Here is a 25,687-nt window from a genome sequence, read left to right on the forward strand (position 1 = left end):
TGTTTCAGATAACTAGAAAACAGAAGTCTATTTAACTTTTGTAAAATTGCCCCATCTATTATGCTCATTGCTGAGTTAAAATTTTATATACTTCTTTTTTTTTCATTAAGTTTATTGGTACATTTTAGGTATACAGTACAGTTACGTTCATCATTGGGATCTTGTACCTTTACATGATGTATCTTGGCTCTTATTTTTTCCCCATTTCCCTGTTCTCCTTTCACCCCCTCCATCCCTCCCTATTTACAAAGACTTTTTTTCCATTTTTTTCCTTTTCTCATATTTTTTCTTTTCCCTTCTTTCCTTTCCCCTACTCCTCCCACATCCCCTACTCCTTTAGACCTTTTCTTCCTATTTCACAGTATACATTTTGATTCTTATTTACACTTTTAGTTTTTCACACCAGAGAAAATATTTGGTATTACACATGTGTGTCCTATTTATTTCACTTAAGAGTATGGCCTCAATGTGCATCCACTTGGCCATAAATGTCTCTAGTTTCTCTTTCTTTATGGCTGAGTAGTACTCCATTTTATTAAAAAACCACATCTTTATCCAGTCTCTAGTTGATGGGCAGTTGGGCTGTTTCCAAGTTTTAGGTATTACAAACTGTCCCACTATAAACGTGGGTGAGCATATATCACTGTGTTATTATTCTTTTAATTCTTTTGGGGAAATACCCAGTAGAGGAATAGCTAGGTCAAATGGGACTTTTAATCCTAGTTTTTTAGGTATCTCCATATTGATTTCCACAGTGGTTGCACCAGTCTGCATTCCCACCAACAATGAAGAAGGGTTCCTTTTTCTCCACAACCCCGCCAGCATTTGTTATTGGTTGATTTCTTGATAGCCGCCATTCTTTCTGGGGTGAGGTGGAATCTCAGCATTGTTTTCGTCTGCATCTCTCAAATGACCAGTGATGTTGAACGTTTTTTCATATGTTTATTTGCAGCTTTTACTTCTTTGAGAAATGTGTCTTCATTTCAGATGCCCATTTTTGAATTGGGTCTTTATATTTGGGGGTCTTTATATTATATCTTTATATTTGATTTTTTTTAGTTCTTTATATATTCTAGATAGTAGATCTTTGTCTGAGTTACAGCTGCTAAAAATTTTTTCCCACATTGTAGGTTGTCTCTTAGCTCTGTTGGTGGTTTCTTTTGCCGTGCAGAAGCTTTTTAATAAGATGAGATTCCAGTTGTTCATTCTTTGTGCTAGTTCCGGTGCTACTGAGGATTTGTTCATAAAGTATTTTCCTATGCCAGTGTCTTTGAGAATTCTACCTAATTATCTTCCAGCAAGTTTAGTGTTTCTGTTTTAATATGTAGATCTTTAATCCACTTTGATTTTAGTCTAGTGCATGGTAAAAGATAGGAGTCTAGTTTTAATCTTTGGCAGGTTGAAATCCAGTTTTTGCAACATCATTTATTAACACTTCTGTAAACTCATAAAATTTAGTCTTAGTCTCAGATTCCCCCAAAGGTACAATTCTGTGGATCACGCTATACTCTTTCATTTATTCCTATACTATTAAAAAGTCCATTGTAGAGAATTAAGAGAATTGATATCTATATTTTGTTTAAGCATTGATACATAGTCAGAGTGTAGTTTTTGCTGGAGGAAAGTGGTAGCATCAGTATTATTTTGAAATGTGACTGATTTGGGCATAATTTGCTCTTTGAAATGCTAGGCATGGAACCCAGGGCCATATGCATGCTAAGCATGCACACTGCTGCTGAGCTCTACCTTCAGCCCTGGAATAATTTACTCTTAATAAATCCAGAATTTTAAAGCTTTTCTACCTTTTAAAATTTTGTCTGTATAGTATCTTTCTGATAGTAAATCATTTTTATCTCTTTTATGAGGGCTTCAGTTTTCCAAGCCATAAGGTAAAGTTTTAATTAACTTAATATCTTTGTAATGTTGAGAAAAATACTTTCTAAACCCCAGTTTCCTCTTCAGTAAAATAGAAATGATGAAAGTTCTTGTATTTAGTATTATGGAGGATAAATGAAATTATTAAAGTATTTAGCTTTGTGTTGTTACAAAATTATTAGGTTTTTTTACTATAATTATAGGTAATTATATAATGTAGCTATTAAAACAAGTAATCCATTTGCTCTTTAATGCCCTTTATACATATATCTTATCTGTGACCTACTTTTTAAAACCATGCAACAGATAATATTAAAAGTAAATTAAGTTTTTATATAGATTATTAGTGATTTAATGATATATATTACTTGTGCCCTTTTCTTAAACAGTCCAGAAGAAAAGATCAGGCAATTAGAGAAGAAAGTAAATGAATTGGTAGAAGAAAGCTGTATTGCCAACAGTTGTGGAGACTTAAAATTGGTAAGTTCATAAACTAATAGAATTCAAGATTAAGATTATGAGGTATGTGTAGACATATGTGTCAGCTCTGCTTTTATATATGCACAAGCATATACAGATAAATATTTTCATTTTGCTGTTGACTGGCCTTAAGGTTTTGACTAAAGCAATTATTTTTAGAACCAGAAATTGTAACTCTGCTTTATGAGTTCTAATAAAATAATTGGTAATTTTGACAGTTTTTTTAGTATGGAAAAATTCTAATGTATTTGTTAATTTAATTTTGTAGCCCAGTAGACTGTTGGATTAAACTTCAATATACCATCAAAAGTTATAGCTGCCATGAGGCACACAAAACATGAAGTGCTAGTTGTTTTGTTTTTCTTTGCTTTTTGCAGTAGTCAATTGAACCCAGAGTCTTTGCAATGATCTATATCCCCAAACCCTTTTATAATTTTTTATTTTGAAACAGTGTCTAACTTAAGTTGTTAAATGGCCCAGGCTGGGCTCATACTTGTGATCTTTCTGTCTTAGCCTTGCAGAGTGTTGGGATTACAGGCATGCTCCTCCATGCCAAACTTACTATTTACTTACTAAAGCGTCATTCACTACACGGAAATATTTTTTTCCAAGTAAACCACAAAACCATAGTTTTCTTTTTAGGAGTCTAGCTCTGATTTTTTAAGTTGTCATTCTATATAAATATAATTTCTGTGACTTATCAGATTAATGCATGCCATTAGAGAGAAGTGTTCAGTAAAAAGCTACTTTTATTGCTCATAGAACTCGTTAATTTTTAAAAACCTATTTCTAAAAACACAAAGTCTGTTATTGAATCTGTCTGTGGAAATCATCAAAAGGTTTTCTGGTATTCTAAGTCAGACAAGAGCCAAGCTAAGAATCTTTTGTGATGCTGGGCAGCAATTATTCTTTGACTTGCTGTATTTCGAGCATCTCAGAAGCCCCTCTCCCCTAATCTATCTAAATTCCTGCCTCGCAAGTTTGAACTGAAATACTCAAAGATTCAGGAAGTGGGAAGAAAGAAGATCTATATGGTCCAACTTTAAAGGAGGTGGAAGGTGTATGGTAGAGAAACTTGACTTGGGGAAAATTTACATTTCATCCTTTATACTTTCCAAGAAAAACCACACAGGCAATTCTATGATGTTGAACTGCAGTTCAAATATATAGCTAAGGGGTTTTTTTTCCCCAAGGAAAGTTTAACAGAGGGGCATCCTGGGGAATCCATGATTTGAAAATGAATTCAGCAAACTCATGCAGATATTTCCCAAATGCATAAAAGTTGAAGAATGCTCAGATTTTGCAAAGTATGAATCTGATTTCAGGCCTTAGAAAAGGCTAAAGATGCAGGAAGAAAAGAGAGAGTCCTGGTGCGACAACGAGAACAACTTACAACTCCAGAAAATATCAATTTGGATTTGACTTACTCAGTAAGTATTGAAATACCTGCTGGGTAAATTTATTTTGACTAACATCTCTGAATTCTAGGTCATTTTATGCATTATTTTAAAATTTTTTATCTAGTATATAAAAATACAAATATTATACGTTTTTATGGGGTACCATGTGATATTTTGATACAGGTATATCATCTAATGTTTAAATCAGGTTAAGTATACCTGTCTTCTCAAACATTTATCATTTCCTTATGGTAAAAAGATTCACATTTCTTTCTTCTAGCTTTTTTTTTTTTTTTTTTTAATTTATTTTTTTTGTATTAAATTCTTTTATTGGTACATTGTAGGTGTAAAACACAATTACATTTCTCATTGGGAATTGTACCTTTACATAATGCATCTTGGTTCTTATTTTTTCCCCATTCCTAGCCCTCCCTTCACCCCCTCCACCCTTCCCTGTTTACAAAGACTTTATTTCCATTTTTTCGATTTCTCAGCATTTTTCCTTTCCTTTCTTTCCTTTCCCCTGCCCCTCCCACTACCCCTACCCCTTTGGACCTTTTCTTCCTGTTTTACATTATCGATTATTCATTCTAATCATTGGTACATTTTAGGTATACAATATAATGACATTCATCATTGGAAATTTGCACCTTTACATAGTCTCTCTTGGTTCTTATTTTTCACCCTTGCCCAGCCCTCCTTCAACCCCTCCAGTCCTCCCCATTTACAAAGATTTTATTCCTATTTTTCCATTTTCTCATATTAATTCCATTCCCTTCGTTCCTTTCCCCTCCCCCTCCCACTTCCTTCCCCTTTGCCCCTTTTCTTCTTATTTCACATTAACTATTATACATTTTAGTCCTTATCTACACTTTCAGTTTCTCACACCAGAGAAACTATTCGGTATTTACACATCTGTGTCCTATTTATTTCACTTAAGAGTATTACCTCAATGTGCATCCACTTAACTATAAATGTCTCTAATTTCTCATTTTTTATGGCTGAGTAGTACTCCATTTTATTAAAAAAACACATTTTCTTGATCCAGTCTCCAGTTGATGGGCATTTGGGCTGTTTCCAAGTTTCAGCTATTACAAACTGCGCTGCTATGAACATGGGCGCACATATATCACTGTGGTATGATTCTTTTAATTCTTTGGGGAAGATCCCCAGCACTGGAATAGCGGGATCAAATGGGACTTCCAGTCCTAGTTCATTGAGGTATCTACATACTGATTTCCACAGTGCTTGCACCAGGCTACACTCCCACCAGCAGTGGAACAGGGTTCCTCTTTCCCCACAGCCCCACCAGCATTTGCTATTGGTTAATTTCATGATAGCAGCCATTCTTTCTGGAGTGAAGTGGAATCTCAGCATTGTTTTCATTTGCATCTCTCGAATGACCAGTGATGTTGAACATTTTTTCATGTATTTATTTGCTATTTCTCCTTCTTTGTCTGAGAAATGTCTGTTCATTTCAGATGCCCATTTTTGGATTGGGTCTTTAAATTTGGGAGGTCTGATCTTTTTAAGTTCTTTATAGATTCAAGATAGTAGACCTTTGTCTGAGGAAGAGCAGGTGAAGGTTTTTTCCCACATTGTGAGTTGTCTCTTCACACTGCTGGTGGTTTCTCTTGCTGTGCAGAAGCCTTTTAATAAGAAGAGATCCCATTTGTTGATTGTTTGTGCTAGTTCACGGGCAACTGAGGTTTTGTTCATAAAATCTTTTCCTACACCGATGTCTTCAAGGGTTCTACCTAACCTCTGTTCCAACTGGTTCAGAGTTTCTATTTTAATATTTAGATCTTTAATCCATTTCGATTTTAGTTTAGCGCATGGTGAGAGATACAGGTCTAGTTTTAATCTTTGGCACGTTGAAGCCCAGTTTTTCCAGCACCATTTATTAAAGGGGCTATCTTTCCTCCAGTGAGGATGTTTGGCTCCTTTGTCGAAGATGAGATGGCTGAGTGTGTCTGGTGTTGTTTCTGCATCTTCTAATCTGTTCCACTGGTCCTCAAGTCTGTTTCTTTGCCAGTACCATGCTGTTTTTATCACAGTAGCTTAGGAGTATTGTTGCAGGTTGGGGATTGTGATACCCCCTGCCGTGTCTCTGTTACCTAGAATTGCTTTTGCTATTCTGGGTCTCTTCTTGTTCCAAATGAATTTTTGGATTGTTTTCTCGAGGTCTATGAAGTATGCTGCTGGGATCTCAATTGGAATTGCATTAAATCTATATAGCAGTTTTGGAAGTATGGCCATTTTCACTATATTAATCCTTCCTACCCAGAAGTAGGGGGTGTCTGTCCATTTTCTGATATCATCTTCAATCTCTCTTTTCAGAGTGCCATAGTTTTCAGAGAAGAGGTCTTTGATTTCTTTCATTAGGTTGATTCCTAGGTATTTTAGCTTTTTGGATGCTATTGTGAAAGGAATTATTTGCCCTATTTCTCTCTCAGTGAGTCTGTCATTGGTGTAGAGGAAAGCTATTGATTTTTGTGTGTTGACCTTGTAACCAGCTACTTGACTGAATTTAGTTATTAAGTCTAGAAGACTTTTGATGGAGTTCTTGGGGTCTTCTATATAGAGTATCATGTCATCTGCAAATAATGACAATTTGACTTCTTCATTTCCTATCTTTATTCCTTTTATTTCTTTCTCTTGTCTAATTGCCATGGCTAATGTTTCCAGAACTATATTGAACAAGAGTGGTGATAGTGGACATCCTTGTCTTGTTCCTGATTTGAGTGTGAAGGATTTCAGTTTTTGACCATTTAATATGATATTGGCTGTTGGTTTTTCATAGATGGCTTCTATCAGTTTGAGGTAGAGACCATCTATTCCAATTTTTTGTAGGGTTTTTATCATAAATGCCTGTTGGATTTTGTCAAATGCTTTTTCTACATCCGTGGATATAATCATATGGTTTTTGTCCTTGGCTCTATTGATATAGCGTATTACATTGATTGATTTGCATATAGTGAACCATCCCTGCATCCCTGGGATGAATCCCACTTGATCAGGGTGTATAATCTTCTTGATGATCTTCTGCATTCTGTTTGCCATTATCTTATTAAGGATTTTTGCATCTATATTCATTAGTGAGATTGGCCTATAGTTCTCTTTTTCAGTTGGGTCTTTCTCTGCTTTGGGGATCAAGGTGATGCTTGCTTCCAGGAATGAATTTGGGAGTATTGCTTCCCTTTCAATTTCATTGAAGAGTTTAAACAGTAGTGGCAGCAGTTCCTCTCTAAATGTCTTGTAGAATTCAGCAGTGAAGCCATCAGGGCCCGGGCTTTTCTTAGTTGGTAAGTTTTTAATTATATTTTCAATTTCATTGTTTGATATTGGGTTGTTCAGAATTTTTAGGTCTTCTTTGTTCAACTTTGATAATTCATATGTATCTAGGAATCTGTCCATTTCTTCTGTGTTGTCCATCTTATTGGCGTATAGGTTCTGGAAGTAGGTATTGATGATCCTCTGGATTTCTGCTGGGTCTGTTGTCATTTCACCCTTTTCATTCCTAATTGCATGGATTTGGGCCTTTTCTTTCCTTTTTCTGACAAGGTTGGCTAAGTGTTTGTCAATTTTGTTGATTCTTTCGAAGAACCAACTCTTGGCTTCATTGATTTTTTTGTATCATTCTCTTAGTCTCCATTGCATTGATTTTTGCTCTGATCTTTATAATTTCCTCCCTTGTATGAGCTTTGGGGTTGTCCTGCTCTTCTTTTTCTAGAAGCTTGAGGTTCAGCATCAGGTTAATTGGGCTCATTCTGTTTTCCTAATATGCCTATTCACTGCTATGGATTTCCCTCATAAGACTGCTTTCATTGTGTCCCATAGATTCCGATATGTTGTATTGTCATTGTCATTTAATTGAAGGAACTGTCTTATTTCTTCTTTAATTTCCTGTCTGACCCATTGGTTATTCAGAAGTGTGTTGTTCAATTTCCACGTGCTTATGAAATTCTTGAGAATTCTTTTGCTATGGATCTCCAATTTCATCGCACTATGGTCTGATAATGTACAGGGGATAACTTCAATTCCTTTGCACTTACTTAAACATGTTCTGTGTGTGAGTATGTAGTCTATTTTGGAGAATGACCCATGTGCAGCTGAGAAGAATGTGTATTCTGATTTTGTGGGGTGGAACACTCTGTAAACATCTGTTAAGTTCATTTGTTCAAGAGTTCGATTGAGTTCTAATATTTCATTACTTATTTTTAGTCTAATTGATCTATCTATTTGTGACAGTGGGGTGTTGAGGTCCCCCACTACAAATGTATTAGTGCATATATGACTTTTCATGTCCGTTAGTACTTGTTTTATATAGTTGGGTGCACTAGTGTTTGGTGCATAGATATTTATGATTGTCATCTCTTCCTCTTGGATTCTTCCCTTTACAAGGATGTAGTGTCCTTCTTCATCTCTCTTAATCAGTGTTGTTTTGAAATCTACTTGATCTGCCAAGAGGATAGCTACTCCTGCTTTTTTTTGGGTTCCTGTTGCATGCAGTATTGTTTTCCACCCTTTAACTTTCAGTTTATGAGTTTCCTTTTGAATTAAGTGTGTTTCTTGTATGCAGCATATTGTTGGATTTTGCTTCTTGACCCATTCTGCCAGTCTATTTCTTTTGATTGGTGAATTGAGACCATTAACGTTGATGGTTATAACTGAAACGTATTGACTTGTTATTGCCATGACTTTTTCTTTTTGTTGGGTTCTCCCCCTTTACATTTAATTTCTTGTCGTGCCACATGGGTTCATTCTGCTTTGCTTCCTGGGGTTGTGATCCTCAATATCTGTTCCTAAGATATTGTGTAAAATTCTTTGGAGTGCTGGTTTCGTATTCACAAAGTGCCTAAGGTGCTCTTTGTCACGAAAGTATCTTATTTCTCCATCAATTTTGAAAGATGGTTTTGCAGGGTACATCAATCTGGGTTGGAGGCTGTTTTCTTTTAGGGCTTGGACTATGTCACTCCAAGCTCTTCTTGCCTTGATGGTTTGTGTTGAGAAGTCTGCTGTGATTCTGATGGGCTTTCCTTTGTATATGATTGGTTTCTTTTCTCTGACTGCTTGGAGAACTTTGTTCTTCTGTTGTGTTTCTGGAATCTTAACAATTATATGCCTATGTGTAGATTTTTTTTGATCAAGGCTATTTGGAGTCCTATATGCCTCACTTATCTGTATGTCAAGCCCTTTTCCCCTCCTTGGGAAGTTTTCTGCCATTATTTCTGTGAAGAGATTTTTTATGTCATCTCTACTCTCTCCTCTTGCTTCATTGAGCCCAATCAGTCTTATGTTATTCTTTTTTGCATCATCTAGAAGCTGCTGGATTGATTTCTCATGTTCCTTTATAATTTTGAAGCAATTTTTCTTTTCCTGGTCGCTAATTGCAATCTTATCTTCTATATCTGAAATTCTGTCCTCACATTGGCTCATTCTGCTGTGTAGACTCTCAGTGGAGTTTTTCATGTCCTGGAAATCTATTTGCATCTGTTTTATGGATTCCATTTGTTTCTTCTGTTGGGATTCCATCATGTTCCTGAGCTCCTCTCTGCATTTATTAATCATGTCTTGCACTAGGGGCACAATTTCTCCTGTTATCTGAGAAATTATTTCTGATTTCATTTTTTCCAGATCCCCTTTTGTTGCCAGTTCAGAGGGTCCAGGTGGTTGAGTATCAGAGGGTTCCATCTCATTTCCCTTTGGAGTTGCTGTAGGTGATCTGGAAGTCTGGTTTTGAGACTTATTTATGTGTTTTCTCATTTCGACTGGGGCAGGGGGCTGTTAGCGCCTGCACAGATTACCTCCTCTGAGCTGGGAGAGGTGGGACAGGGGCTGGGAGGTGTGGTAGGGATGGTGGCCCAAAAGCCCTTTCCTCTGGGCTGGGAGCAGCGGGAGGGATGGTGACCGGGAAGCCCCTTCCTTTGGACCAGGAGCAGTGGGACAACGGCTCAGAAGCCCCTACCTCTGGGCTGGGAACAGCCGGACTCAGTACCTTGGTCTGGTGGTCTGGTATCCTCTGTGTCTTTGTAGTGTGGAACCAGGTGGCTGCTTGTCTGCAGCGGGGTGATTCGGTGTCTTCTGTGCTACTCAGGATCTCGGTAGGGCATGCACAGATCTTCCTGTGTGCAGCGGACTGATTCAGCGTATTCCGCGCGACTGGGGCCCTCAGTAGGCCATGGGCAGACCTGCCTGTTTGCAGCGGGCTGATTCGGTGTCTTCCACGCGACTCTGTTCTAGCTTTTTGAAATATACGGTACAGTGGTACTTCAGTTTGCAGATGGTTTTGTTTGTGAACAATTTGGTTTGCAAACAAAAGCACTTAGCAAAATTTTGTTTTTGTTCGTAAACTACTTCGGGTGACAAACATGACCCCAGCTATCTTTCTTGCAGAAACACAAATGTGGCCATCTTTTCCAAAATTATGGAACAAATTAAGTTTGTGAATCAAGGTACCACTGTACATTATTGTTTTCTATAGTTATTTTACTATGCATTAGCACAACAAAACTTCATACTCTTGTCTCACTGTAACTCGGTGCCCATTGATCAATCTCTCCTCATCCCTTTCACCACACTGAAGTCATTTTTCTTTTTTCCTTCTTGTTTCGTTTTTTAAATCATACACTTTTAGGTACCCAGAATTGAACCAATAATAAGATAGTTCATGAGACACTTTGTCTTTGGTTCATAGATCTTTTGGGAAAGATCCTTTTTATAAATTAGCTATTCAGTTAGTTGTCTTTAATAACTTTATAAGTTCAAATCCTCCATCCAGTGGCTGTATGTTTTGAAGATTGTTAATATTTATGCTCTGTCTCTCTTTTTCTTTTCTTGTCTTTTTTTTTTTGGTACTGGAAATCGAACTTAGGGCCTTGTGTTTGCCGTCCTCATCCCTATGCTCTGTCTATTAATGAGATTTTATTGTAAACTTTTGAGTTTCAAGGATTTCAAACTAGGCAAATAAGGTAATGTTCTATGAGCATAGTTTTTAAAAACTCTGTATTTTTAGCAACATTTCTTTAATTTTGAAAATATACTTCCTTGCTCTTTAAACTGATGTGTAAAAGGCACTATGATATATAAAGGATTCACAAGGTAGGTTTTCAGTGGCTGCCTGCAAAAGAGCTAACTGTGTGCTGGAGAGCCAGAAGGTCCGGTCAAAAGTCAAAGGCCTGGAGCTTACTTCAGAATCCCATGTGAGTACATATTGGGAAGCCAAAAAGTCTGGAAGGCTGAAGAATCTACACTGGAAGCCTGGAGATGGATGTCCAAAGGCAATGGCCAAGACTGGAACTCCTCCTGAAAAGCAGAAATTAATGAGTCTATTTCTTCTTTCCCTTTTTATTCCATTGAGGCCACAAGCCTATTGGTGGGTGCCACATGCACACAGGGTAGGTCTTCCCTTTTCAGTAAATCAGTCATCTAGACATACACAGAACTTTGCTAACCTAATCAGCTAGGTGTTTCTTATTCAAGTTGACGCCACAGCTGTCATAATCCACCCCTTTTCAACTTGACAACCAGACGCATTCCCTTAAACCATAGTCTTCAGATACAATGGCAAGTTCATAATTATGCCTAACATGATAAAGCTATCTTGCATATCAATGGACACTCATGAATCCATTCTCAGAATAGAAAGCAAAGTTTTTCTTTTGGTAATGCTTACTGCTAACACTCTATAACTTAAACATTGTAATATAGGTTTAACAATACTTAAAAACCAATATTAAGACTGTCAACATTATGTTACAAAGAAAGAAAATAAATATTACCTGCTTGATATAGGTGTACGTATGCACTAGCATATTAACAATACAGCAGAAAACAATTATAGTTACAGTCCTTACATCTGTAACTGGTCACACGGTCATAGGCAGTGTTTATAATTACCTTATTCTACTACACCTTCTGTATTCTGTAGACCTTCAGCAAGCACCTTAGGAGGTCTTGGTTCTTTACCTGGTGGGGTAACCTATACCTTCATTTGTAAAGGTGCTGGACCACTTGTCATTTAGCCTGGATTGGGTTGTAGTTTCCCACTGACCTTAATAACAGGCCATGGCAATACTAGGAGGAAGCCTAAGGGATATCCTACACTCCAAATATATTCTTCCTTTGCATCATTTTGGAGTAATAGTCCAGTTTCCCCTTGGTAGTCTGAATCAGTCACCCCTCCCCGTATCCTAACTTTTTAGCTCAGAGGCATGAGGAGCCCAAATGACCAGGGGGAAGTCTTAGCTTAGTTCAATGAAATCATTGTTGTGGTTCTTGGTAGAAGCCTTCTGGTACCAGAAGTGGGGCTGGGTTTTTGATGGGCAAGTTTTCATATACTAAACAAATGAATAAAGGGCATTTGAAACTTTAAAATACTAGATATTTACTAAGTATAACTAATCTCAAATTCCATGAAATCCTTAGGGAATAATTTATGATGGTAATTTTTTTTACCTGTAAGAACATAATTTAGTAAGGCTTAATTATTTTAATTATAATTACTTATACAGAGCTCTTACTATACAAATTCTTCCCCATTATACTTTAAAGTTTAAATTATTTCCACATGGTGTTTAACATATTTACAAGAAAATTTAGTATACTATCTTGTTCATTTATTATCAGTAACATAAACAGTGCACATTTATTCTTTGTATGTCTTCCTGAGATTAATGGATGGCAAATACTACTAAATTAACATAGAATGCATAGAAAATTAAGTGAAATTTAGTGGACAACTGTTTCTTAAATGTTCTAGTTTATTTGTAATGTAAGTTATTTCTGGGTTTTTTGCAAGATATTTCTTTTGTATACTAAATTTCCTGTTTGGTTGAGTATCTTGATGTAACTTTGTTATAGCTATCTTTATGCTAACTTTGTTATAGCATTTTAATCTCTGAAAGGATCATACGTAAAAAGGGGCCTAAAATGATCATTATGTATCTTTTTGCAATATTTTCTTCTTTAGGTTCTCTTCAACTTGGCCAGTCAGTATTCAGCTAATGAAATGTATGCTGAAGCACTAAACACATATCAAGTTATAGTGAAAAATAAGATGTTTAGCAATTCAGGTAGGTGTATATAATCAGTTTTTCCACTAGAAATTATTCTTTCATACTGTTATTTACAGCTCCTTACTTTACACTTCCTTATAATGAGATAACTTATGCTCTAAGCACATTTGTATTCATGATACAGGTATCTTGTTTAAAGACACTATTTATATGAAAATCCATACAGATGAAGAAATACAGTTGATGTGAAGTGTGCTGCCTAACAGTAAACAGAAAATGTATGCTGTCATCATAAGTAGGAATGATCCATGGCGATTCTTTCTCTTATACAAATGTATACTCAAGAGACTAGAGTCTCCATTTAGTACCTATATTTATAATTTTGGTAGTAATATTTTAGTTTATCAGAATATCATTTCATCTAATATCATTAAAATGCATTTGGTGTTATTAAATCTAATTTTAAAATGTCATATATTTTTACATCCCATTTTTTAGCAGAATATACTCCCAGGTTTTGGGGGGGGGGGGTTGGTACCAGGGATCAAACTCAGGTCCTTGTGCTTGCAAGGGAGGTGCTGTGCCACTGAGCTAAATCCCCATACTCCCAGTTCTATAATGTAAATCAGTCGTTTCCGGCCATATTTTCAGAAGTCTACCTATCTTAAGTTCCATTTTCTCACAGAATAGTAACATGTAAATACATGACAGTAGAACTGTCTTAAAGTTAGAATTTTAATGTATGAATCTTCATAACCCGAAGAAAGCTTTAAAGAGTATGAATTATTAAGGTCATCAAAGATATCATAGAGATGGTGTAAAAATGAGAATATTATACATTCTTTTTTATTTAGGAAGATTGAAAGTGAATATGGGAAACATTTATTTAAAGCAAAGAAATTATTCCAAAGCCATTAAATTCTACCGAATGGCCTTAGATCAAATCCCAAGTGTCCATAAAGAAATGAGGTAAGTATGTACTATAACTGTAAAATAGTAGGGGTGTTTTAGAAACAAGATAACTCTTTTGATCCATTGCCAGTAGGCTGAACATTTTGAAATGTTTGTACTGTACATGAGAGGTATTAGACTTATTTACATGTGTAATATTTGATTCTGTTCCCTGTGACTACTTACACATATTTGTATAATGTTAAATTAAAAGTTAAAGGCAGAATGTGATCAAAGGAAATAAAATGAAGCTTACTGACCATCTAGGAATTAACCCTGCAAGCCATTAATACCAAGATACAACTTAATGCCAACAAAATATCACAATATGGGTCCTACATAATATATCAGACTAGAATACATGGCTAGAAATTAATATTGCCTTAGGGCTGGGGATTTAGCTCAGTGGTCCCGTACCTGCCTCACAAGCAGAAGGTCCTGAGTTCAATCCCCAGTACAGGAAAAAAAAAAAATCACCTTGCTTGAGACTGAAATAGTAAAAGGAATTACTTATGAATTTTAGAAGAGGGAGAAGATATATTTTCTACTCCTGCCATATTCAGGAGCATAGACAGGGTATTTACTAGATACAATTCTCCCTAGGCACCAGGGACATTTCTCCTATGACAGTTAATTTGTTTGTAAATGCTACTTTTCATAATCATTTGTTTTTTAATTTTGCGTGATATCTCATTATCATTGGCAAATATTATCTAGCTTATAGGACACAATACTCCAAGGTACTTTTAACCCAGGTGAAACCAAGAATTTGAGCATTTTAGAAAAAGATGATAATATTAGCTATCCTATGTTAAATGTTTAATAATCAATAATTGAGACAGTGGATGTTGTAGTAATGCAGTTGAGGGAATAATTATTGAGAACAAGAATGGTTCTATGGACAAAAAAGACTTTTTGAAGGTGAACTAGAGGTAGGTTACTTAAGTTAGAGAAGAGATAACATTTTAGACAAAGGGAACTCCATGACATGAGTCAGGAAAATAAACCTTTATGATCTTTACCAGCTAATTACAAATAATGTAGTTGACATGGGATCATGTTGAGTAGTGGGAATAAGGTAGGATCACATCCACTAGAGTGGGTCTATTCAGAAAGAGTAGATGAGGATGTAGATAAATCAGACACCTTATGCACTGGGTATGTAAAATGGTACAGCAACTTTGGAAAATAGGCAGGTTTCTTACAAGTTAAATATATATTTACCATATGACCAGCAATTTTATTCCTAGGTATATACCCCAGAAAAATGAAAAAAACTTGTATGTGAATGTTCATAATGGTATTAATCATAATAGCCAAAAAGTGGAAATAATCTGAATATCCATCAGGTAGACAATGGATAAGTAAAATGTGGCATGCATCCATACTATAGAATACTGTACTATTTGGCAACTAAAGGAGTGAAGTACTTATGCTTGAGACTATATGGAGGAATTGCAGAAGGATTATGCTAAGTGAACGAACCCTAACAGAATATTGCATATTATATTATTTCATTTATATGCAATGTCTAGAAAAGACACACATAGAGAAAGTAGATTCATGGTTGCCTAGGTAGGTATATATAATCAGCTTTGATGTGACAATAGAGAATGAATGTCAGTGGGCACAGGTTTTCTTTTTAGGGTAATAGAAATGAAAATAAATATGTGGTTATAGTTCCACAACTGTGTATATATAGCAGTAATCATTGAATTGTGCACTTAAACCGAGTGAATTTTATGGTATATAGATTATATCACAATAAAGTTTTGATAAAAAGAACTAAAGAATAAAAGGGTACTCTTTGTGGAATGCCTTGAATCCATACTAAAGAATTTACTTTTCAGACTAACTCATGTTTATTTTTATTTAGGATTAAAATAATGCAGAATATTGGAGTTACATTTATTAAAACTGGTCAGTATTCAGATGCCATTAATTCATTTGAGCACATAATGAGTATGGCACCAAATCTGAAGGCAGGCTTCAACCTAATTCTTAGTTATTTTGCCATTGGAGACCGAGAAAAAATGAAGAAGGCATTTCAAAAACTGATTGCTGTCCCATTAGAAATTGATGATGATGATAAATATATTTCACCAACTGTGAGTATGAAAACGACTATCATGTAGCATTATCTGTAGTCCTTATCTATATTTCTCTCATTCTAGAAATGAGAAAGTTGGAATAAATGACCTTTTATTTTCTTGTGGTAAACCAGGGTATTGAACTCAGAGTCTTTGCACTGAGTTATATCCCGAGTCCCTCCATTTTTTTTTTTTTTTTTTAATTTTGAGACAACTTATCACTAAGTCACTAATTTTCTAAGGCTGGGCTCAAACTTGTGGTTTTCCTGCCTCAGTCACCCAGAGTACTGTGATTGCAGGCATATGCCCCCATGCCTATCTTAGATGACTTCTTGAGTTCTCAAAGGATTATATTAATATGACTCATAGATGATATATTTCATTTGTTATTTAAATTAGGTTGGGCGTGCAACTCTCTTGAAATGGAGTTAGAGATTATAGTTAAAACAGACGGCAAAATTTTAGTCAAAAATTTTTAAAAGAATCATTAAAAATAAGATTTATATGTCATTCACTAAGAGCAACATCTTGATCATGGAACCACACAATCCTTTCTAAAAGATTTTCAGGTCAAACATTTTTAAAGTTCTTGAGCAGAGGGAACTTAAACTAACCTGTGCTAAATGGATCAAGAATGAAAATAAAGTAATTTCTTATCTTTCTTTATGGAATAGAACATAACACAGTTCTCAGAAGTCATATTTTTAAAAACATAGGGAGAATATTATGTAATGTTAATTTAAAAAGGACAAATACACACTACACACAAATAGCACCTGGAACACCAAAATAGAAACAGTAGTTTCTGGAAAATGAGATTGTTTTTCTTATTAATGCTTTCAAAATATTTTCCAGATTTTTATGCATAAATTACTGGTTTATTCTGTGGTATTATTTTACATCAAGTCAACTCATATAAAATTACCTTTATTTATAGGTCAAAATGGTATAATATCTTCAGTTTCATGGAGTTAATAGATTTTTATGAATAGAGTATAAGGACCTAATGGTTATAGAGTGAGACCTCTGAAGCCAGTCACTTGGCTCTACTACACAATTCTCGCTCTCTTTGTGCCTCAGTTCCTTCACCTAAAATTGGGACTAATTCTAATATCCTGCCTTATAGGATTGTGAGGATTAAATGAGTTAATGCATGTAAAATGCTCAAAGTAGTAATTAGAACATAGTAAGTACTAGCTAAATGCTAATTGTTATCTATCACTTTCATATTGAGAAAATATGTGTCGTGAAAAATTACCTTATTTGGGGTGTGTGTGTGTGTGTGTGGTAGGAATTGAACCCAGGGCCTTGTGCATGGCAGATAAGAGTTCTTCCCCTGAGCTACATCCCAGCCCCATCTGTATTCTTTTTTTTCTCCTTCTTTCTCTCTCTCTCTTTTTTGACAAGATTTTACTATATTGTCTAGGCCAGCCCTGAACTCATAATCTTCCTGCCTGAGCCTCCTAAATAGGACTTAGGTGTATACCACCATGCCCAACTTCCATCTGTATTCTTAATAGGGAGTTTAATTATGGATTATATTAAGCAATTGATTATCATGAAAGCATTTATATTTGAATTAGAATTTTTGTATTATCACATAATTACCGCAGCTTCTATACAGTTGCTCCTATTCTGCCTAGCCTGACCTTTTATCAGCTGTTCAGAATTTATGTTAGTTCAGTGGAAAATATGATAAAGTCAGAAATAAGAAAAGGAAAATAAAGATTAATTTACTTTCCATTTGATATGACAAAACCTCCAGTTTGTGGAGATTTTGATTAGAAATCTAAATTTTTGGTATTTAGTTTTGACTGTTTTTCCTCAATTTTATTTTCCTAGGATGATCCTCATACTAACTTAGTGATTGAAGCTATAAAAAATGATCATCTCAGGCAAATGGAACGTGAAAGGTAATACTGTGATGGGGCCAGTAATGATGTAGTTTTGATTTTATAAAATGATTAAATGTGCATTCTCATTGTTTCTTATAAACCTTGTTTCAGTCTATTTCTTGAATAGTACTGTCATATAACCATTTCTGTACTTTGTTGGATTCTCTTTTCTCCTGTAGAATAGTTCCAGTCCTCATGCTGATCCCAATTATTCTATCATTCTTATCATTTCTCTGTAATTCTCTTTTCTTTACATAATTTCAAAACTATGTCTTAATGTATTTTTGTCCTGCTTCCCAATTAGATATCAAATCCAAAAGAAAAAAATTTTATTGACTTTTTCTTTTCTTTAATGTGGTACTACAGTCTATTCCTGATGGCATATTAAGATTAAATATTCCAATTCTCTGGATATCAACTGATGTCCAACAATTGAATTTTAACAATAACTATCCAGAGTTCATGCAGACCCAAGTGTAAGGGCTCAGTTCCACAAGACTGCCTGCACTGCAGATGTCACTGCAAGCATGAGTGTCCCCTACTTCTGATCTCCTGGCTATGCATCTCTGCTTCCTACTACCTTCTTCTTGGGTTCAGTAATTTACTAGAAGAATTCACAGAACTCAGGAAAACACTTTAATTATGTTTACCACTTTATTATAAAAGGATACAACTCAGAAACTACCAAATGAAGAGATATATAGGGCAAGGTATGTGGGAAGGGATATGGTGTCACCATGCCCTCTGCAGGTTTACGACCCTCCTTGGACCTCTGTGTGTTCACCAGGCTGAAAGACCTCCTAACTGCAATTCCATTAGGCAGCCGTGACTGATGATAGCATTGTCCTTTAGTGCTGAAGTTCAATTTCTAGTCCTTCACTCCTTGGATTTTGAAGAAGGAGACTTGGAATTCCAATCCTGTAATCTCTTGATTGTTTCCATTGGTACCCAGCTCCATCCTGAAGCTTTCCAATAAATAGTCACCTCATTAGCATAAACTCAGGTATGGTTAAAAAAAAAGGGGGTCTTGTGAATAACAAAAGACACTTACACCACTCAGGGCATCCCAAAAGTTTTAGGAGCTCCTTGCTAGGAACCAGGCAATTATAAGAATGCTTAAAAGTTTTTTTAAAATAGCCTCAGAAAACAAAAATAGCCTCAGAAAAGACATAGAGAATTTCAGCAAAGAAATAAAAGATACAAAGAAGAACCAAATGGAAACTTTAGAACTGAAAAATGCAATGATTGAAATTTAAAAATTCATTGAATGGGCTCAGTGGTGGAATGGAGGGAACAAGAAAGTTTCAGTAACTGGAAAATAGAAAACAGAAATTACCTATTCTGAAGAATAGGGAAAAAATGGTTCAAAACCAAAAATGAGAGGTCTAGCAATCCATGAGATTCTAACAAAAGATCTAGCATTTGTGTCATGAGAATCCAAGAAAGAGAGAAGAGGGTTGAACTAAAGAATTAATAACTAAAGTTGTCAAGAAAAGTAAATCTATAATTCAAGAAGTTTGGTGAACCTGAAATAGGATAAACCTAAGGAATTCATTGTCAAGATAGATATACCATGATTGTAAGTGCCTAAAAATTAGACACTGAAGGTGTTGATCTGGGTGCAATGGCCTGCCTCTGGAGAGCCAGCCACTTGAAAGGTGGTGGCAGAATGATTACTTGAGCCTAAGAGTTCAAGACCACTGTGACCAACCAAGTGAGACCATCTCAAAAACAAGTCTTGAAAGGAGCCATAGAAAAATACCACCTTATTCATAGTGTGAAAACAACATCATACATATTACTGATAATAAAAACAGGGAAACAGTGAAAAATATCAGTGAAACAGAACTGCTTCTTTGAAAAAAAAATAGAATCGATGAACTTCTGGAAAGACTGACAAACTGAAAAGAGAGAAGACAAAACAGTACCAGGAATAAAACAGACTTACCACTGCAGACCCTAAAGACATCAGAAGGTTAATAAAAGAATACTGCAAATGGCTCTACATATATAAATTTGACAAGTTAGGTGAAGTGGACCACTTCATTGAAAAACATTTTACTATAACTTATCTAATATGAAAGAGATTTTTTAATAGCTCTATATATCCTAAGGAAATTGAATACATAATTTTAAAGCTCCAGAGAAAGAAACCTCCAGGCTCAGATGATCTTGATAGAGAATTCTAAAAAAATAGAATTAACATCAGCTTTACATAATTATGAAGTTAGTTTATCCTGAACCAAAATCAAAGGAAATACCAAAAAGAAGGAAAAAGATCACATAAAAATATTTTATGAATGTGAAAATTTTAAAATAATATTAACAAGATATGACAATAATTGCACACCATGATCAATTAAGATTTATCCCAGGAATGCAAAATTTGTTTAGGATGTGAAAATTAATGTAAGTAAGATATTAGTAGAATGGAAGACAAAACCTACATAATATGGAACTAAATCTCAAAGAAAACTGAAATTTTTATGAAATCTAAAATGGAGTTCCTTATTTTGATAAAGTCCATCTACAAAAAACACATAGCTAATATATTTAATATTGAAAAACTGAATACTTTCCCTCTAAGATCACAAACAAAATAAGGCTATCCATTTTCACCAATTCTGTTCAACACATAAAAACTCAGTATGCAGAAATCGGTAATGTAGTATGGAAATATACTATATACTACCAATGAACCATCCCTGCAAATTAACAATTTATTTTCAATAGTGTAAATATTTTTAGGAATAAGTTTAACAAAAGAAATCCAAAACTTAACACTGAAAACTATAAAACATTGTTGAAGGAATTTAAAGAAGCTAAATGACATTTATATTTATGACTGTGCACTTAATAAGACAGCATTGCTCACCAAATTTATAGATTGAATGCAATCCTTATCAAAATCCCAATACTATTTTAGTAGAAAGTTTGATTTTCAAATTTGTACAGAAATGTAAGGGATCCAAACAGTGATGAAAAAAAAATAAAATTGGAGGACTCAAACTACAAAGTAGCTCCAATCCAGACAGCGTGGTACTAGCATAAATATAGTATATAGCAAAAAGACACCATATAAATGAGTAGAGTGGAATTTAAAGTCAAGAAACAAACCTTCACAATTGTAATAAGGTGCCAGGACAATCTTTTGGGGGAAAAGATCATCTTAGCAAGTGTTCTAGGAATATTGGAAATCTTCATGCAAAGAAATGAAGTTGGACTTCTTTCTCACTCCATGCAAAAAAAAGTGACTCAAGATGGACCATACACCTAAACATAAGAGCTAAAATTATAATACCCTTTTTTTTTTGGTACTGGGGATTGAACTCAGAACCTTCCGCTTGTGAGGCAGGCAGCAGAACCACTGAGCTAAATCCTCAGCCCTATGATATTCTTATAAAAATACATACAAGTAGATATTGCTGACCTTAGGTTAGGCAATGATTTCTTAAATATGAAACCTAGGCAGAGGAGGTGAACCTTCTGGGCTGCCGTACCACAGCCCCCAGTGCCAAGGAGCAGAACTGCCCCCAGCATAGAGGAGGTGAACCTTCCAAGCCACCATTCGACCACCCTCAGTGCCAAGGAGGCAGCACACATCCCCCACCACCACCTTTGAAATGAGAAGACACTTTAAGTCTCACAACCAGACTCCCAGATCACCTAATGCAACCTGAAAGGGAAATGAGATGGAACAATCTGATACTCAACCACCTGAACTCCCTGAACTGGCAGCAAAAGAGAATCTGGAAAAAATGAAATCAGAAATAATTTCTCAGATAACAGCAGAGATTGTGCCTATAGTGCAAGACATGATTAATAAGTCTAGAGAGGACACAGATAAAAAAATAGAGGATCTGAGGAACGTGATGGAATCCCAACATAGGAAACAAATTGAATCCATAAAACAGATGCAAACAGATTTCTCGGAGATTAAAAACTCCATTGAAACTATATGCAGCAGAATGAGCCAATGTGAGGGCAGAATTTCAGATATAGAAGATAAGATTGAAATTAGTGACCAGGAAAAGAAAAAATTCTTTAAAATAGTAAGGGACCAGAAGAAATCAATCCAGGAGCTGCTAGATGATGCAAAAAAGAATAACATAAGACTGATCAAAGTCAATGAAGAAACAGAGAGGGCAGACGACATACAAAAACTTCACAGAAGTGATGGCAGAAAACTTCCCAAGCAAGGGAAAAGAATTTGACATACATATAAGTGAGGCATATAGGACTCCAACAAGCCATGATCAAAAACAAATCTACACTTAGGCATATAATTGTTAAGATTCCAGAAACCCAACAGAAGAACAAAATTCTACAAGCAGTTAGAGAAAAGAAACAAATCACGTACAAAGGAAAGCCCAGACTTCTCAACATAAACCCTCAAGGCAAGAAGAGCTGGGAGTGGTGTATTTCAAGCCCTAAAGGAAAACAACCTCCAACCCAGATTGATGTACCATGCAAAACTGTCTTTCAAAATTGATGGAGAAACAAGTTACTTTCATGACAAAGAGCACCTTAGGAACTTCATGAATACCAAACCAGCACTCCAAAAAATTTTAGATAATATTTAGACAATAGGAACAGGCAATAAGGATCACAACCCCAGGAAGCCCAGCAGAATGAATCTGTTGGGCACAACAACAAATTAAATGCAAAGAGGGAGAATCCAATAGAAAGAAAAAGTAATGACAATGATAAGTCAATACATATCAGTTATAACCATCAATGTTAATGATCTCAATTCACCAGTGAAAAGAAATAGACTCACAGAATGGGTCAAGAAGCAAGATCCAACAATATGCTGCATACAAGAAACACACTGAATTCAAAAAGAAACTCATAGACTGAAAGTTAAAAGGTGGAAAATAATACTCCATGTGACAGGAATCCCCCCAAAAAAGCAGGAGTAGCTATCCTCTTTTCAGATCAAATGGATTTCAAAACAACGCTGATTAAGAAAGACAAAGAAGGACACTACATCCTTGTAAAGGGAACAATCCAACAGGAAGAGATGACAATCATAAACATATATGCACCAAACACTAGTGCCCCCAACTGTATAAAACAAATACTAACAGACATGAAAAATCAAATAAGCACTAATACAATAGTAGTGGGGGACCTCAATATGCCACTGTCACAAATAGATAGACCAACTAGACAAAAAATAAGCAGTGAAATACTAGAACTCAGTCAAACTCTTGAACTAATGAACTTAACATGTTTACAGAGTATTCCACCCCACGAAATCAGAATACACATTTGTTTCAGCTGCACATGGGTAGTTCTCTAAAATAGACCACATACTCATCATAGAACATGTTTAAGTATGTGAGAAGGAATTGAAGTAATCCCCTGTATATTGTTAGACCATAGTGCAATGAAATTGGAGATCAATAGCAAAAGAAACCACAAGAATTTCATAAACACATGGAAATTGAACAACACACTCCTGAATAACCAATGGTCACCGAGGAAATTAAAGAAATCAGACAGTTCCTACAATTAAATGACAATGACAGTACAACATATCAGAATCTACAGAACACAAAGCAGTCTTATGAGGGAAATTCATAGCGGTGAATACTCATATTAGGAAAACAGAGCGAGCCCAATTAAACAACCTGATGCTGAACCTCAAGCTTCTAGAAAAAGAAGAGCAGGACAAGCCCAAAGCCCATAGAAGGGAGGAAATTATAAAGATCAGAGCAAAGATCAATGCAATGGAGACTAAGAGAACAATACAAAAAAAAAAAAAAAAACAATGAAGCAAAGAGTTGGTTCTTCAAAAGAATCAACAAAATTGACAAACCCTTAGCCAACCTTATCAGAAAAAGGAAAGAAAAAGCCCAAATCCATGCAGTTAGGAATGAAAAGGGTGAAATTACAACAGGCCCAGCAGAAATCCAGAGGATCATCAATACCTACTTCCAGAACCTATACACCAATAAGATGGAAAACACAGAAGAAATGGACAGATTTCTAGATACATATGAATTACTAAAGGTGAAGGAAGATGACCTAAAAATTCTAAGCAACCCAATATCAATCAATGAAATTGAAAACTTAATTAAAAACTTACGAACTAAGAAAAGCAAGGGGCCTGATGGCTTCACTCCTTAATTCTACAAGACATTTAGAGAAGAACTATTACCACTACTGTTTCAACTCTTCAATGAAATTGAAAGGGAAGCAATACTCCCAAATTCATTCCTGGAAGCAAGCATTAACTTCATCCCTAAAGCAGAGAAAGACCTAACCAAAAAAGAGAACTATAGGCCAATCTCACTAATGAACATAGATGCAAAAATCTTTAATAAGGTACTGGTAAATGGAATGCAGAAGATCATCTAGAAGATCATACACCCTGATCAAGTGGGATTCATCCCAGGGATGCAGGGATGGTTTCTGAGCCCAGCATCGGACTGGAGCCCCGACTGGGGGGAGACAAACATGTTTTATACACCTTTGAGGCCAGCAGTTTCTAGGCCCCCCTATGGGATAGAACTAGTAAAGCAAGCAAAAGGCACAGAAGCAGAACGTCCTGCTGTTAGAACATTTGTAAAACAATAGTTGATTAATTGTTGTTTCCAAGAGACTCTAAGGGGAGGAGGTTTCTAAGCTTCCTCCTTTTGAGTTCATCTAAAGGGCAGGCAGGTGGGTCGTTCAGCAGCAATATGGAGTCTGTCTTGTTAACTAGGGTCCTTCACCTAGTTATGGTTTTTAACCTGACTTACAAACATATTTTGTGTGTAGTTGTCCATTGTTTAATAAGCTTCTCTGCTACATTAGCTTTGACAGATAATATTTACACTTGAATTTTAATAAATTTAGCATTTTATATCATATTTCTAAATAAAACTTGTTTCTTTAATATTAGGAAAGCCATGGCAGAAAAATACATCATGACAGCTGCAAAACTTATTGCTCCTGTGATTGAGACATCTTTTGCTGTGGGTTATGACTGGTAAGAGAGAAATTCAATAAAATTGTATGAACATGGTATTTTCGTAATTTATATTTTTACTGATTTAAGATTTATATTGTTACTAAAAAAGTGATTATGAATATTGACTTGTACTTATCAAGCAGAAAATATTATATATTAAGGTTAATATAGGCCATTATAAAAGTTCTAAGATAATTCTCTTATTGTTCATGTCATTTTGTGATTAGGGACTAAGGCAAGTGTGGTACCATTTGTTATGATTGCTTCCTTTGTGTAAGTTGCTTCCATTGTATAAATTGCAATTTGTGCCCTCGTTTTTTAATCTTCTCTCATGTTTGGCAGTAATTTTAAACTTTCCATCTGATACTGTACTTGATCTTAGCCAAAAGGCTAAGAAAAATTTAAAAATTTAAAAATTTAAAAATTTCCACCTGGGGGCTGGGGATTTAGCTCAGTGGTTCTGCTGCCTGCCCTACAAGCTCAAGGACCTGAGTTTGATCCCTGGTACCAAAAAAAAAATTTCCATGTGTACCAATAAAAGAATTTAAGAAAAAAAATTTCCATCTGAATAATAGCTTTCACATCTGAAGACCCTGCTGTTTCTTGATGTGTAATGTATTTCCTAGACAAGAGTTGAGTTTTAGAGTTGGAAAATCTTAGGTAATTTGTTGAATAAATAAATGGTTGAATTTGTTCTCTTCTGCCACCCAGTATATGAGCATTTCGTGTAGGTTATGATTTAATTTCTGCTTGGACTCTTCTGGTGTCTGATTCATTTGTTTATTTTTAACATCATTAAAGTTTATCAAATTATTCTTCAGTATTGAATCCAAATCTGTCCCTAATGAACATATTGGCTTCTATTTAAAAATATAAATTTTGGAACCAGCTTTTTGGTATGGATGCTGATGCAGTAAAAGAAAGAATTTAAGTAGACTTAACCCTCTCATTCTTTTACTGAAGTTTCAGATTTACCCTCACATTATTTTATTCCAGCTCAACATTTTTAATACAAATC

The 25,687-nt window shown here is 35.3% G+C and overlaps 1 protein-coding gene across 13 annotated transcripts in view; it reads left to right on the top strand.

The window, feature by feature from the left end:
• Ift88 (intraflagellar transport 88) overlaps positions 1–25,687 on the top strand; it is a 132,045-nt gene that overhangs the window by 29,637 nt on the left and 76,721 nt on the right. For 12 of the 13 annotated variants that reach the window (XR_002386189.2, XM_087199404.1, XM_087199409.1 and 9 more), the window contains 7 exons: positions 2,265–2,355; positions 3,681–3,785; positions 12,727–12,829; positions 13,627–13,741; positions 15,600–15,831; positions 17,656–17,726; positions 24,601–24,687. Coding sequence is in view for 12 of the 13 variants with exons in the window: in XM_087199404.1 (XP_087055530.1) it covers positions 2,265–2,355; positions 3,681–3,785; positions 12,727–12,829; positions 13,627–13,741; positions 15,600–15,831; positions 17,656–17,726; positions 24,601–24,687 (804 nt within the window). In the remaining variant the exon portion in view is untranslated. Of the gene's footprint in view, positions 1–1,787; positions 1,890–2,264; positions 2,356–3,680; positions 3,786–12,726; positions 12,830–13,626; positions 13,742–15,599; positions 15,832–17,655; positions 17,727–24,600; positions 24,688–25,687 lie in introns of those variants that run through there. The other variant, XM_013075880.3, reaches the window with a different exon arrangement.

The sequence above is a fragment of the Heterocephalus glaber genome, unplaced genomic scaffold, assembly GCF_053883595.1.
Source record: "Heterocephalus glaber isolate CG9 unplaced genomic scaffold, H.glaber_assembly_v1.0 deba00001719, whole genome shotgun sequence".
NCBI lineage: Eukaryota > Metazoa > Chordata > Mammalia > Rodentia > Bathyergidae > Heterocephalus > Heterocephalus glaber.